At 38.5% G+C, this 16,305-nt stretch overlaps 1 protein-coding gene across 2 annotated transcripts in view; it reads left to right on the forward strand.

Annotated features, from left to right (window-relative positions):
- Positions 1 to 2,687: 2,687 nt before the first annotated feature.
- LOC136260114 (fibropellin-1-like) overlaps positions 2,688 to 16,305 on the forward strand; it is a 63,669-nt gene continuing 50,051 nt past the window's right edge. Inside the window, exons 1-14 of one of the 2 annotated variants that reach the window (XM_066053740.1) lie at positions 2,688 to 2,946; positions 5,439 to 5,707; positions 5,761 to 5,899; positions 5,953 to 6,714; positions 6,914 to 7,179; positions 7,226 to 7,355; positions 7,414 to 10,245; positions 10,293 to 10,421; positions 10,476 to 10,571; positions 10,623 to 10,692; positions 10,740 to 10,825; positions 10,872 to 10,959; positions 11,015 to 11,060; positions 11,247 to 11,619. In XM_066053740.1, the coding sequence (XP_065909812.1) occupies positions 2,712 to 2,946; positions 5,439 to 5,707; positions 5,761 to 5,899; positions 5,953 to 6,714; positions 6,914 to 7,179; positions 7,226 to 7,355; positions 7,414 to 10,245; positions 10,293 to 10,421; positions 10,476 to 10,571; positions 10,623 to 10,692; positions 10,740 to 10,825; positions 10,872 to 10,959; positions 11,015 to 11,060; positions 11,247 to 11,465 (5,367 nt within the window). In that variant the 5' untranslated portion in view covers positions 2,688 to 2,711 and the 3' untranslated portion in view covers positions 11,466 to 11,619. Of the gene's footprint in view, positions 2,947 to 5,438; positions 5,708 to 5,760; positions 5,900 to 5,952; positions 6,715 to 6,913; positions 7,180 to 7,225; positions 7,356 to 7,413; positions 10,246 to 10,292; positions 10,422 to 10,475; positions 10,572 to 10,622; positions 10,693 to 10,739; positions 10,826 to 10,871; positions 10,960 to 11,014; positions 11,061 to 11,246; positions 11,620 to 16,305 lie in introns of those variants that run through there. The other variant, XM_066053742.1, reaches the window with a different exon arrangement.

The raw sequence follows: 16,305 nt of genomic DNA on the forward strand, positions 1-16,305 counted from the left end.
CAATTATGCATCTGTACACTGGAGGTACACTACATAGAAAGCAAGGAGACAAGAAAGAGTCAGTGGAATTAACTCAGTCAAAAAGTTAAGGAATTTCATGCAGTGTGTGGAGAAACGATACTGACAGACTGGGCCGTGTGCCATAAGGAGGCTATATTATGTGAGCATCAATAAAGTGGCATGCCTGAATCCATTAACTACTGCAGTGGACTAAAGCCAGTAGTGAGTTGAAAAGTTTCTGTTTTCAACTGCTATATATAGCCTTTAATCAGTACTTGAGACCAACCAGATCTCCTAAGACTCCCATGTATGTATACTATGTTGATAGCCACCACAGGGATTTCTGTAGCGTAACATTTCACATACTTCTCTGCACATGTACAAAGAAGCTAACATGCATACAGAGCAGGACAAATACATGAATTTATGAACCCATTGGACCAGCTGGACTGGGAATCACTCGAAAATATGTACACAAATTAAAAAATTATGTAGCTACGTTGCACACAACATGATGAAATTGATATAATATTTGATTTGTTACACTCCCATTCGAGAGAAGATAGAGTGGATTATTATGACACAGTCAGTATGGTTTTGGATAGTTAATGAATCATCTTTGACAGTGCTGTCTAAAAGGTCCTTGGTTTTAGCTATAATATGTCAGAAACACCAACTTCAAGTGTATTTGTAATTAGTACATACTTTATGATAGCACATACATATTAATTATATTTAGTACATAGCTACTTGTATGTGAGGCTAGAATTTTTGCAATTAAAGATGCAGCAAGATTTCATTTTACTTAGAGAAAAATTCAGCTCGTCAATAAAACTGGATTTATTTGTTTACTGTGCATAAGTCACACAAGATTATAATTCACATGTACTTAAGTTATTACAAAACTGAATGAAGGAGGGAGAATTAATTACATAAGGGGGAGTGGGTTCCAAAGCTTAATTACTGAAGGGAAAAAAAATTATATGAATCAATGTTCTGTTTGTCATTAGTTGAAAATATCCATTCCTTTAACCGAGGGTCACAATGGATAAGGAAATCTTTAGTGATATTAATGTGGTCATTAATAATCTTGTACATCATTGTGAGTTTAGCTCTAACTCTTCCCTGTTGTAGTGTAGGTAGATCAGCATATTAGAACACTGGAGTATCTCGAAAAAATCATTTAGACAGAGTCTGGTAGCTCTCTTCTGGATGGCTTCAGCTTTGTTTTTGTGGGGATCCCGAACAGGTGATGCATATTCCACAATAGGTCTAACCATGCTTCTGTAACAATTGCACTTACACAACTTGGGAATGCAGTGATATAAAAATTCTGTATATATAGAAGGTGTTGATTTGGTTGGCTCTTCTGAATATGATATTCAAAGTCAGCTTGCTATCAAAACCCTTAGATAGGTAGCAGACAAAACTTCCTTGATTAGTGTGTTCTCAATGTAGAAAGTATGTACGATGGGACTTCTCATTTGTCACTCTTAAAAACTCACATTTTTGAGGATTGACTGACATCATCCAAGTGTGAGACCATTGGACTAGCAAGTCCAGATCTTGTTGCAAGGCAACACAGTCATCTGTATTGTGTATAAAAGAGTACAAGCAAAAACATCACCATCATAGTCCATTGCAACTAAAATTTGATGAATCCAATCTCATAACTAATCTTCACATGTGGTCTGAAACTCTGAAAGTGATACTTCACTCACTCAGCCACGTAGCTATTATGCTGAAGTTAGACTGAATCAAGCTGTGATCAACTAACCTTTTCCTGTCACCAGTGCCTTTCTGGTTTCTGGAAGATGTAGCCAGTTTATTGTGACTGTGCTCTGAAACTGATGAAATTGATTAGCCTTCTGAATAGCTTGTCAATACCAGCAGAAACAATTAACTGGGCATCTGAGCCACTGCAACAAACTCGCCTCAGTCATCAATAAATGAATTAAAGAGCGCAGCTTGGTATATTATGGAGGAGAACAGTCATTGAGACAGCTAATACCACAATTACAAATTCGTTGCTAGACTAATAACGACTAACACGAACCCACAATCAATCCTTTAATCATCTCTATCTTTCTTGGAGGTATGTTTGATCACCAACTAGAAGTCCGTTGATAACTTGTAAGGCCAGTTTCAGCAATGGTAAGCTGCAGGCTTCAATTTGGGAAAGCGTTCCGTTCCGTAGATTAGCTCATCATTCCGTTCCGTTCCGTAGAATAGACCCCACCAACAAAAGCTGCGTACTCCAAAATTGGTCTGACATATGTTTGAGGTACACCACTAGTAACATTCACTTAGCCTGTTTGTGCCCCTCCCTTTGCCAGCTCCTGGATCCGCCCCCGCTATACCAATGCATGTACATGATATCTGAACTTAGAAGCCGCTGAACATTCATTATATTGTGAAGTTACTCGCAACGAGTCACCAACTGTGCATGTGAAAGATCATAGATATAGCCTTAGACCATAGATTATAGAGGGAATCTATGCTTAGACTAGAGGGTGAACTGGCATGATAGCCAGTTAAGGCTATTTCAAAATATGAGTTACTATGATTCAACTGCCCTTAAATCTACTGATCTTGAATGCCCTAACCTTGAACCAGTTGTGATGCATGCACTAAAAATGTAGATTTCTAAGCCTTACAGCCCCACCCCCTTCAACCAGTCACGTGTGTGGTAAACTTTCATTAGGGAAAGGATGGCGACCGTGAAGTGGTCTGTACTGGTGATTTTGCTGGAGGGGGTTTTGTTATGCAGTTGTCAATCATCGTTCACCATCACTCGTTCCGAGTCTGGAGATGAAATACAATCATCGATGACCAGTGCCGCGTACTGTACGGCAATACACGGCTACCTTGATGGTTCACAGTGTAAATGTGACTTTCGGAGGACGTTTTCGTTAGACAGTCAAAGATGCATCGATTATTACAACGGTAAACTATAGCTATAAATGTACCAAGTGCAGTTTACTTTGCTGATAGCTACGTGTGTATGTTTCTCACTTCAGTTTGGCACACTTGAAAGTGAATGGTTGAATTGCATCCTCAGCATTATTTTTTTGTTCGATGTTTCTTAAAGCTAGTTCAAGTAATCAGTGCATGTGATTTTTCACAATTTAGTAGATGTAAAAATTGTGTAGCTAGCTACTACTATTATATGCAATACAGCCAGAGCGGTCTGTGAAACTGTGACTCAACAAAAACGCTACCGCTAACAATCTTAACAATGACAATCATGTGTGCATCCCTATACAAAACCTATCACTACCTACACGTGTTAACAACTGAGTAAGCTTACAAAGTGTAGTATGTGCACCATAAGTGCTTGTAGTAGCTATACAAATGTCAATGTATTATAATTTTATTTTGTTCAGTTTTTTTTCTTTCCTTGCCATGCCCACTCGTGACTCGCGATCGTATTTGTGGTCGCATGTTGTCTGAGGACTCACATGCTTACATTTGTTGTTGTTGTTGTTTTGTTGTACACATTTTCATCATTCATGATGGTTCCATCCCCCCTCCCCTTTCTAAGAAGACTTTCCATCTATGGCCCAGCATGCATGCTCCTTATTGCATAAAGTATTAATTGAATCTAGCAAGTTAATCAGACCAATTGACTTTAGCAAGAGTTCATGTTACAGTGCATGTCAAACTACCAATGTAGCCGATGCAAACACTTGTCTTTTGATCAAACTTTGACCAGTGGGAACTGATGATAGCTACGTGGGAAATATAGAATAAAGCAAGGTGTTGATATTCCACCTTACTTGGTCTGGAATGTATATAGCTACTCCTGTTGACACTCTTCCTTACTACTTTAGTATGAAGCTTCAATAATAAGCTACATTATATATAGTGCGAGTCACAATCTGTCCTGATATAGTGTAGATGTATGACTCGATCCATTTGCAGGTTGTATATCTGGGTACTATTTGGATTGCATTGGACAGCAAATCTGACCTGCCTGGCTAACTGCAACAAGCTTGAGTTTAACTATATATCCCTGGCAGTGTTGGGAGTAACGCGCTACTTATGTAACGCGTTACGTAATATTATTACTTTTGTGGTAACAAGGTAATATAGCGAAATACGCTATAAAAACAGGTAATATAACTCAAGTTACTTTACTTGCAAATGAAACGCGTTACCTAAGTAATATAGTTACTGTAACGAATCTAATATTACATAATATTATTACTAAAAGTAACGAAGTTACTAATCTCGTTAGTAACCCACTGAGTAATGCCTAGCTACAACGAAGTAATGAAGCCTACTAAGTGAGGCTTATTCACCAGCTACTTACTTATATCAAGACTTGCACATTGTCCAACAACGCAATCGTGTCACGTGATAAGGTGGTAGTTTCACACGTGACAGCTTAAGGCTATGGACACAAAGTAATATAATATGTAATATTATTACAGTTACTTTATTTTATGGGTAATATGTAACTGTAACTAAATAGTTCAGCTGCAAGTAATATGTAATATGTAACTAGTTACTTTTACAATGTAACTAGTTACTTTTACAAAGTAACTTGCCCAACACTGATCCCTGGGCCCAGGTTTCCATCACATGCTAGTCAATATAATTGTATTGTGAGAGCTATCCTTAGATGACAAAACTCAACACCAAACCTCTGTGCTTTATAGATCAAAGGATTGCAAGTTGTGCACCACCTTATATGGTTCCCATTTCTATATGTTGCATGCAATCCAAATTGGGCCCAGAACAGCAATTCTTACCAACAGATTGTTTGCACCACTGGAGGCATAGATCATGTGTATTCAAGTTTGAATGACATCACTACTCGCACAGCATTGTAACAAATGGCAGTACAAAAAGTGTGTGACTTCATACCCTATGATATATGTATTTTGAAAAGCTGACCCTATATCCATCTATAGCCAGGTGGCTTTTAAAACCAAACAATGCCCAATTCTGATCTTTAAAGGTAGTTAGCTACACTGGTCCCGTGAGTGAAGAAAAAAATCTAGCTGGCTGAACCTGACCCTAACACTTAACACTATGCATAACTGAGGTTGCCTGTTGTTAAGTATACTGATTTTGATGAGTTTGAGGCAAGCCTGGGTCGGCCTACTTTTGGCAGGAAGGGAACTTTATACCTTCTAACCCTAACTACTCACTTTTGTATCCAGATCATGTGTTCTAAGTGGCCGGTACATGACAATTGGCTTTGGCAACCACTGGTATACTGGTGGATATTGGATATTAGTTCTCCAATTTTGATTGTTTCATACACCAAAAATACTTTTTTTCTATTTCTATGTAATACTACCTCAACATCCTTGCTAACCTGACACAATTTTCTTATGCCAATGAGCATTGGTCGTTGGATTATAGAAGTTTCACTGTAGTAGTACACTGCTATATGAAACATGCTATCTTTATTCCTCATATTATAGTTCCACAATTTCGATTTTCAAGACTTGGTTTAAATGCTGATGTCAGTGTTAGTGTTGTCAGTATTGCCACTGGTGTGGATGGTGTCAGTCATGTGTTAGAGTTTGTAGCATCATCAAGTGCACTACCAATAGTGCAGGGCACAGCCAGTACTCCCCTACCAACTGGGTGTACTGTATCATCAGTAGAATTCAATACTTACACTGGATGGGCAGTACAAAGCTTTACTGGATTTTCATTGGCAGAACGTAACTCTCATGTTTATTTGGAGGTGAGTTAGACACATAGTAAGTAAAACACTATTGTATACTTGTACACTGTTAGGTTACTGAGTTACCTTCTGCTGGTGCTGAGTTCTTTAGAGCTCAGTTCGTGAGGTTGAGCATTTCCTGTCCAAGTATAACCGGCTTACTTATGTTCAAATTTGGTAGTGGATCTCAAACATTTAGTTCTTCACAATCAGGTATGTTAGTATGGTGGTCATAGTGCATGTCTATAAGTTTGTCTACTTTGTAGATCCATGTAATCCTAATCCATGTGATAATTCTGGATCTTGCACTGCAAATGGAAACACTTATACCTGTAGTTGTGTTGATGGGTTTCTTGGTGCATCATGCCAGTCCACTGACTACTGTGCCAGTAATCCATGCCAAAACAATGGTTCTTGTGTGAATGGCATTGGAACACATTCATGCCACTGTATAGAAGATTTTGCTGGACAATCTTGTGAAATGTATGTTGGAGACATTGAAGACCATTGTGATGATGATGATGATGATAACAGTAACAATGGCAATGACAACAACGATGGTGATAGTGACAATGATGATGATGATGATGATGACAATGATGACGACGACGACGATGATGATGACGATGACGACGACGACGATGACGACGATGATGATGATGATGACGATGATGATGATGATGATGATGACAGGAGACGTCGCCGGCGCCATGGTGATGATGATGATGATGATGATGATGATGATGATGATGATAATGACGGTGATGATGATGACGACGATGATGATGATGATAATGACAACGATGATGATGATAACAATAATAGATATGGGAATAGCAACAGAGCCTGTTCATCTTTTTCTATTAATCGAATGGATGACGGTGATAGAGTCAACACTCCATTAAGCAGTGTAGAATATTGTTCTAGTATCAGAGCTTACTGTCCTGAGGATAGATGCTCTTATTGCAAATGTGAATTCAGACTAAGCTACAGACATGACCTACAAAGATGTGATGATTATTACAATGGTATGGTTCACTTTTACCCTATAGTTGTATAGTATTGTAATCTATTATTTCTGCCATCTTTATTTGTGAATGATGATAGTGTAACAAAGAATTTGTTAGGTTTTGTGGAATGCTCATATTTGGCATGTTCTGATCACATATGGAAATTGTCTGCTATATATGGATAATGAGTGTATTACTGCTGACTTTGCATATGTAGAATGCTCCTTGCGGTTTTCAAGATTAACACTGACTGTGGACACTGGAGTAACTACTGTAAGCTTTGGAGAAGATGGTGATGGTGGATATGAAATATCATTTGAGGCTACTTCCTTCCCCCTGCCAATAGTTCAAGGCCCTGCAGACTATTTTATACCTCCAGGTTGTATAGTAAGTGCTCTAGCAGTGAACCGTGCCACAGGATGGAGAAGTGTGGACCATAGAGGGTTTAGATTACGTAATAGAGGACTTGATTCATTTTTAGAGGTACATTATGCAATTAATATCAGTCAAAATATCTCTGTAAATATAGATTGATAGAGAACCAGCTCTAGGAGTAAACTTTTTCAACAGTGAGATGGTTAGATTGAACATTACTTGCCGTGGAAGAAACTTTGGCTGTTTACCAATGAAGTTTAATGGCACTAAAAATTCTACCTATTGTAAGTCTATGATGGTCAATATGTTTTATTAGCTTTACTGGTACTTTGTGTTTCATAGCAACTGATTTGTGCAGCACGAATCCTTGCAATAATGGAGCTACCTGTGTTTCCAGTGATAGTTCATTTACATGTAATTGTGCACCAAATTACAGTGGACTACTTTGTGATGACTTTGACCACTGCTCCTCACAACCTTGTCAGAATGGTGCAACTTGTGTGAACTCTAGAGACTCCTACACTTGTAATTGTCCAGATGGTTTTGAAGGAATCAACTGTGACCATGTCACTACAAGATGTGAGGCAGATAGCTGTGCCAATGGTGGAACATGTACACTTAATGGAGACAGTATCACATGCAATTGTGTTGAAGGGTTTACTGGAGCTGTGTGTGATGAAGATGTTGATGACTGTGTGAACAATTTATGTGAGAATGGTGCAACATGTAGTGACTCAGGGATCAATTCTTATACTTGCACTTGTGCCAATGGCTACAATGGGGAATACTGTGATATAAATATTGATGATTGTGATCCCAACCATTGTCGTAATGGGGCAACTTGTGTTGATGCAGTAGCAAACTTTTCATGTCAGTGTTTACAAGGATTTACAGGTCATCTGTGTCACATTAATATTGATGACTGCACTACAACATCTTGTGAAAATAATGGTAGTTGTGTTGATGGTATCAATTCATTTCAGTGTCAGTGTGTGATTGGCTTTACTGGAGAACAGTGTGAAACAAATATTGATAACTGTAGTCCTAATCCTTGTGAGAATAATGGTACTTGTACTGATGGATTTACTTGTAGCTGTGAAGCAGGATTTACTGGTGACACCTGTGATCAAAATATTGACGACTGTAGTCCTGATCCTTGTGAGAATGGTGGTACTTGTACTGATGGAGTTAATGGCTTTACATGTAACTGTGAAACAGGATTTACTGGTGATACCTGTGGTCAAAACATTGATGACTGTAGTCCTAATCCTTGTGAGAATGGTGGTAGTTGTACTGATGGAGTTAATGTCTTTACATGTAACTGTGAAACAGGATTTACTGGTAATACCTGTGGTCAAAACATTGACGACTGTAGTCCTAATCCTTGTGAGAATGGTGGTAGTTGTACTGATGGAGTTAATGTCTTTACATGTAACTGTGAAACAGGATTTACTGGTGATACCTGTGGTCAAAACATTGATGACTGTAGTCCTAATCCTTGTGAGAATGGTGGTAGTTGTACTGATGGAGTTAATGTCTTTACATGTAACTGTGAAACAGGATTTACTGGTAATACCTGTGGTCAAAACATTGACGAGTGTAGTCCTAATCCTTGTGAGAATGGTGGTAGTTGTACTGATGGAGTTAATGTCTTTACATGTAACTGTGAAACAGGATTTACTGGTGATACCTGTGGTCAAAACATTGATGACTGTAGTCCTAATCCTTGTGAGAATGGTGGTAGTTGTACTGATGGAGTTAATGTCTTTACATGTAACTGTGAAACAGGATTTACTGGTGATACCTGTGGTCAAAACATTGATGACTGTAGTCCTAATCCTTGTGAGAATGGTGGTAGTTGTACTGATGGAGTTAATGTCTTTACATGTAACTGTGAAACAGGATTTATTGGTGATACCTGTGGTCAAAACATTGATGACTGTAGTCCTAATCCTTGTGAGAATGATGGTACTTGTACTGATGGAGTTAATGGCTTTACATGTAACTGTGAAACAGGATTTACTGGTGATACCTGTGGTCAAAACATTGACGACTGTGGTCCTAATCCTTGTGAGAATGGTGGTACTTGTACTGATGGAGTTAATGGCTTTACATGTAACTGTGAAACAGGATTTACTGGTGATACCTGTGGTCAAAACATTGATGACTGTGATCCTAATCCTTGTGAGAATGGTGGTAGTTGTACTGATGGAGTTAATGTCTTTACATGTAACTGTGAAACAGGATTTATTGGTGATACCTGTGGTCAAAACATTGATGACTGTAGTCCTAATCCTTGTGAGAATGATGGTACTTGTACTGATGGAGTTAATGGCTTTACATGTAACTGTGAAACAGGATTTACTGGTGATACCTGTGGTCAAAACATTGACGACTGTGGTCCTAATCCTTGTGAGAATGGTGGTACTTGTACTGATGGAGTTAATGGCTTTACATGTAACTGTGAAACAGGATTTACTGGTGATACCTGTGGTCAAAACATTGATGACTGTGATCCTAATCCTTGTGAGAATGGTGGTAGTTGTACTGATGGAGTTAATGGCTTTACATGTAACTGTGAAACAGGATTTAATGGTGATACCTGTGGTCAAAACATTGACGATTGTAATCCTAATCCTTGTGAGAATGGTGGTACTTGTACTGATGGAGTTAATGGCTTTACATGCAGCTGTGAAGCAGGATTTACTGGTGACATTTGTAACACTGCTATTGACTATTGTGATCCAGACCCTTGTCAAAATGGTTCTACTTGCATCAATGGTGACCTGTCATTCACCTGTAACTGTCCTGAAGGCTTCACTGGTCGATTATGTAATGAAGTTGATGATTGTGTTGATGACCTGTGCCAAAATGGAGCAACTTGTGTGGATGGTACTGACTCCTACACATGTAGTTGTGTCGATGGATATACAGGTGACTATTGTGAAACTGACGTTGATGATTGTGCAGGCTCCCCTTGTGTTAATGGTGACTGTACTGATCAAGTTAATGGATATAATTGTAGTTGTAGTGGTGGTTACACTGGGTTGAATTGTGATGAAGATATTGATGAATGTGTCGATAATCCTTGTAATAATGGAGTATGTAGTAACACTGATGGTAGTTTTGTGTGTAACTGTGGTGCTGGATTTATGGGTGAAGATTGCAGTGAAGGTAATGAGTAGCCCTATGAACATGTTTGTTTCATAATTACATTATAGGTTGCATTGGCAATACATATGGTCCTGATTGTACCTCAACTTGTACTTGTTTAAATGGAGCTGATTGTAGTCCAGTGACTGGTGTTTGTAATTGTACTACTGGCTATACTGGTGTGTCTTGTGAATCTGGTAAGAATATCACATGATTTTCTATTGTGTTATATTTCGTACTTTACTCTTAAGCTGTATGTACTAATCCTTGTGTGAATGGTGGAACTTGTGTTGAGCCAGAAGTGTGTCAATGTCCAGAACCATATGGTGGAGTTGCTTGTGCAGATAGTATGTAAAGTTACCACAGAACATGTTATTATATATTATTACTTTTCACAGTTGTGTGTAGTGATAGTTACTGTGCAAGTGGTGGGACTTGTTCAGCTGGTCCAACTGGTCTAACATGCCTGTGAGTGTAAACTTGCATGCTGTACTAGTGTGTCATTTATAACATAGTTGTCCACGAGGTTTCATTGGCCAGCGTTGTGAGACACGCGATCGTTCAGTCACTGGTCGCACTACTCAAGATGAATCTCAAGCAGGTATCAAACTCAAAGAAATATTATAGTAGATGTATACACAACATAGGTACAGCAGTTGGAGTTTCAGTTGGGTTGGTGGTTGCTCTAATTGCAGTCACAGCATTGATCATTATTGTGATAACGGTGTACACAAGGTATGGCTAATATGAATATAGAGTTATTGCTACTGTTTATTTTGTTTGTTACTAGATATCATATTAGATCAAGACAAAAATATCCAAGTGACATTGAACAAGTAAGTATATGTCTTAGTTAGTGACAGTAGTTGGCAACTCACTTTTAGCCATTTATAGTGTTAAAATGTAATAGCACAGTGTCTGTGCTTACCTGCATAGTAGCCAGTACATATTTCTATTACATTGCTATCACCAGAGGTTAAAGACGACCATTGTGTTTAAACATTCTCTTATTGTACTTTAAGGATGCTTCATTGGAAGGCATACAAAATCCAACCTATGGCACACTTGGTCAATTCAAGCCAGCAACTGACAATACTGCTACATTTGGTAGCATTGCTAATGGTACAGTCATTTCTAATGAAGCAGCATCCACAGAAGAGTCAACAAAATCAAACAATATAGAAGAACTGGTAGAGAGTGTCAGTAATCGATATAATGTTCATGATGTCCATGCACTATAGCAGTTTATTGTGTAACTAAGGTATAAGTAATGTATACGTAACTAGTTAGATGCTTATTAAGAATGTGTATTTTGCAATTGTAAGCTGCTGGATCAGCATTGTGTAACTGTATCATGTCCATGCTTTAAATGTAAATAAACAGTTAATTTTCAGATTTTGCACGCTTGTATGTGCTACAGTTACAGCTTAACACATTTTCACTGATGCCAACAAATCCATATAAGTATGTATATCCTTACATGGTGGGTGTACAGTCAATAATTACTTGTGCGATGTTAGCCCCTATATTGGTAGCCAATATCATTGCATGGGGAGCATATGTATAGACTTTCTTAACGTTACAATCTGAACTTGTGTTGTACACACTTTGGCTGGAAACTTTAATGATCATGCATACATTGGAGCAGCAACACAATATCTCTGCAAAATAACAATTCTGCTTGCATTGCTATTAAGTATCATTGGTGTGCAGAGTTAACAGCATCTCTTCGACTTATGTAGTTTACTGCTCAAACGCCTGCAGTTACCACCAATCACATCCACCATGCATTTTCTATTACCCTTGAAACTAAAACCATATAGTATCTGTAAAGTGGTTTATATTTATAGCAGGCACTCCAGTACTTTAAATGCAAAAATTCTCACAAAATGGTACAAAATAACAATGCATGTTCAACTGACTACATGTTGCTTGTAACTAGTTGACTGGTGCTACTTTCCCTATACAGCATGCTGCTGCTGCTGCTGCTGCTGCTGCTGCTGCTGCTGCTGCTGCTGCTGCTGCTGCTGCTGCTGCTGCTGCTGCTGCTGCTGCTGCTGCTGCTGCTGCTGCTGCTGCTGCTGCTGCTGCTGCTGCTGCTGCTGCTGCTGCTGCTGCTGCTGCTGCTGCTGCTGCTGCTGCTGCTGCTGCTGCTGCTGCTGCTGCTGCTGCTGCTGCTGCTGCTGCTGCTGCTGCTGCTGCTGCTGCTGCTGCTGCTGCTGCTGTTGCTATAGTGTGCAGCTAACTTACTTGCTGTCGCTGAATACTTGCTTGATGCTGCTATTACTTGTTTGCTTATACTTGCTGCTGCTTGTTTGCTCGCTTGCCTTGCAGTTTTTGCTAGCTTGCTTGCTAAAACTGCTACAATGCATGTTTGCTTTCTTACTTGCTTGCTGCTGCTACTAGCTGGTGTGCATGCATGCTCACTGTTGCTTGCTTGCTGCTATTACTGCATGCTACTTAATTTAGCTGTGCTGCTAATTGCTTGCTTGCATCCCAGTACTACTTGCATACTAATTGATTTGTTATTTTACTTATGATCCTTTAACAGGCTAACATAATTTTTGCTTGCAGGAAAAAGAATATTACAGCTTAGGTTTAAATGTATAGGCTATCAACATGTAGACAAAATGTTATATCCATGCAATATCCAAGAAAATAATTATCGTTATACAAGTTCCTTGTATGCTGCTACTTGTTGCTATTGTTGTGGCTAATGTACTTGCTGTTAGCTTGCTACATGTTGCCTACTTGCTTGTTACTACTCAACAATGGCAGATACAAAATGAAGCATTTAGGGCAAATGCCTTTCCCTCAACCCAATTCTACTTTCAAGTTACAGCTACATGTATGTATGGTACTATATATTATGAAGTGCACACAAAGCTGTAGCCTTGCTGGATGCATGCAGGGGAATCCTGCTTAAGGTCCTTTACAGCTTTGCTATAGGCAACTACAAAAATGATGTTCAGTGAGTTGAGTATGCTAGCTGTGATAGAGCACACCAATACCAACTTAAGATGAGGCAGTCATTATGTAGTCCACAAATCAACATTACATGACCTGTACAACCCATGCATTGAGACCACTTAGATACAATAATCACATTAAAATATCTAACTGTAAAATTTAATACACAATACCTAGGGAACTATCAAGTTTCCCTCTGTGTGACTTGCTCCAACTCGGTCTATTATTTGCTTGCTGCAGCTGTTGTCTGCTTACTGCTGCTGTGTTGTGTTAAATGTTAGCAGCAAGCAGCAGCCAGAGGCCCAAAGCAACCTAGTAACCGCCAGCAAGTAGCAGTAGCAAAAGGTGAACTATAGCAAGTATGTAACAAATAGCAAAGATTCTGAGCATTAATTACTGCTATACTGTTGCATGTATGCTACTATATACCTGAAGGCAAGTGTAATGTACCAAATGAAAGCTATTAGACATTTGGAGCAAATCATTTGACAATAGACCAATACAAAAGCAAATATACATGCAAAAGTGCTAGAACAAAGAAGCAGACTATAAAGGCAGTAGAAAAGGAACAGCAGACGTTGTGCTGCAAAATATTAGACAACCCAAGCACTGCATGGCAGAGGCATAGCCAGACTTCATGATGCCAGAGCCTAGATATATGTTTATAGCAAGTGTAGGAAAGGCATATCTTAGTGTGTGAAGCAACCTAGGGGGTCTGGGAGAGAAAATTTTTGAATGCTATTATTTTATACTCACAACAATCAGCTGGAGTGATACAAAAAAACTACTACAACAACAAACCGAACATGCATGCATATATAACACAAAGCAAGACAATAACAAACAATACACTACACACAAACAACACTGAATTATATAGATGACAAGATAACGGCTTTTCCTAGCTATAGTCGTGAAAGTCTCTAAAAGAGTGAAGTTCTTTAATGTCAGCTGGCAAGGAATTTCACAAATGAGTGGCTTTGTACTGAAAAATTCTTTGAATAAAACTTAAATTACATCTTACCTGGTTGGCAAAATATGGTACAGTCCTAGTGTTGTAATTAGTCTGATTGCCAAACTGAATCAGAGAGAGAAGTGGAATCCCTCTTGTGGTATGGTACTGATGAACCACAGTACAAACAGAGCTAAAGTTGATAAGGTGAGGGAACAGGGAACTTCAACCAATGTAAACGATTATAATGTTCTGTAATGTGGTCATATTTCTGCAGACAATAGATTAAACGAAAGAAAGGCACAATTTTGTAACCACTGAATTCAAGTCACATGGCATTGAAGCAAGGAGGGGCTCCACACAGGCAAAGCATAATACAAATGTGATGGTACAAGTGAGTTCATCAAAGCTGGATGATTTCACTAAGAAGCTTCTAGTTGCAATTTACAATGTGGATATAATATGACATCTTCTCACATACATTTGCAACTTGTTCACACCACCTTAGCTGGCTATCAAACACTAACCCAAGATATTTTTGTCTGTTAGTAGTACATAATGTGATGTTTTCAAATTTAATATCTGGAAAGGGCTGTGAGTTTCTACATCAAGTGGTGCTGAACCACAGAATACAGGATTTCTTTCACAGAACACAGGATTGCATTCTTAAATTACATCTTACCTGGTTGGCAAAATATGGTATAATGTCAACCAAGAACTAATAAATTGCAGTTGACAATTCAGTTAATAACTTCCAACCAGAACAAATTAGTGTGGTGTCATCTGCATGTTGTAACAGTACACCATCATCAATCACAGAAAGAAGTCTATTCATATAAATTAGAAATAGCAAAGGTCCTAAGGTGCTGCCTTAAGGAATACCCCTTCATTAAGTTCCAGGATGAGAGCTGATTATTGTATTTCACACAATGATGTCTGATAGCCTTTAAAATATTTCAATACAGAACAGGACAAGTCAAGGTATAATAGTCTTTCCAATAAAATGTTGTGATCAATGCAAGTGAATCATACGCTTTACGTAGGTCCAAGAATGCAGCACACACTGAATCACCTTTGTCTAAAAATGAAGTAATTGAGTCCAGTGAAACTAACAGAATGTCAGATGTTGGTTTTCCGTGCTGGTATACACCTTGGTGTGGCAAATTAAAATGTCCAGGTGAACTGTGATGATCTGTTATAGCAAAAATATGAAAGTAGTCATTAAACCCTCTGAAATTGAATCTGATAGTGATTTCAACAATTTATCATAGTATAATGCTGTATTAGGATGACTGTTGTATTAAGGTATCTCGATCTTGAATTTTATGTAACTACATACCACCTAGGTTAAACATTATGTGTATGTGTGTATATATATATATATACCCTCTGAAATTGAATGTGAGGCTAGTTTTGGTAGAGGAGAGAGACGTCTTATTTGTCAAGATAATATACAACATAAGTAGTCTACAGGGCAGGGATACCATGCAGTGGGTGAACAGTATAGGAATCCTGACAAGATTTACACTACTAAATTACAATACAAAAATAATATTTATATGGCCTGGAGAAAAGTTCAGTTTAGACAAACCAATAGATCTCAGCCAAGGGAGGCTCTAGAATTAAAAATCTTGTATGAGCAGGAGATAGCACTGCTCAAACAGGGATCTTATAGTCTTCTATTGTCACTTCACAAGCATTGGCCACTTGGGCAATTATGTCTGGCGGCATAAACTGGCAATAGCCTAAATAACCAATCTCGATGGAGATAAGAGTAGAGTAGCAACTATTACTCATATTTTCCTGACTGCTATATTGAGGTGACTGTTGATGCCCAGACCTGGCATTTTTTCCTTGGGTAGCTACACAACTTAAATGTGGAAAAAATGTAGTAAATTCTGAGCTTGATATCACTACTTTTCACAATACATCAAAGTCCTAACCACGGTGCTACCGCTGCTAGCTGTCAGCTTCCTGAATTTGTGACTACTTCACATGTAAGAAAATTTAAAACAATGATCTAGCCTATATCAAAGAAGATAAAGCTGAACCTAAACCCTAACCCTAACTTTGGTCTCCCAGAATTGTGAGAATTGGTTCCATAGATAGTAGAGGGCGCTAAATGCTATCTATGGAAATAATGAAAATGTGCCCAAAAT

This window comes from Dysidea avara, chromosome 7 (genome assembly GCF_963678975.1).
Source record: "Dysidea avara chromosome 7, odDysAvar1.4, whole genome shotgun sequence".
NCBI classification, from domain to species: domain Eukaryota; kingdom Metazoa; phylum Porifera; class Demospongiae; order Dictyoceratida; family Dysideidae; genus Dysidea; species Dysidea avara.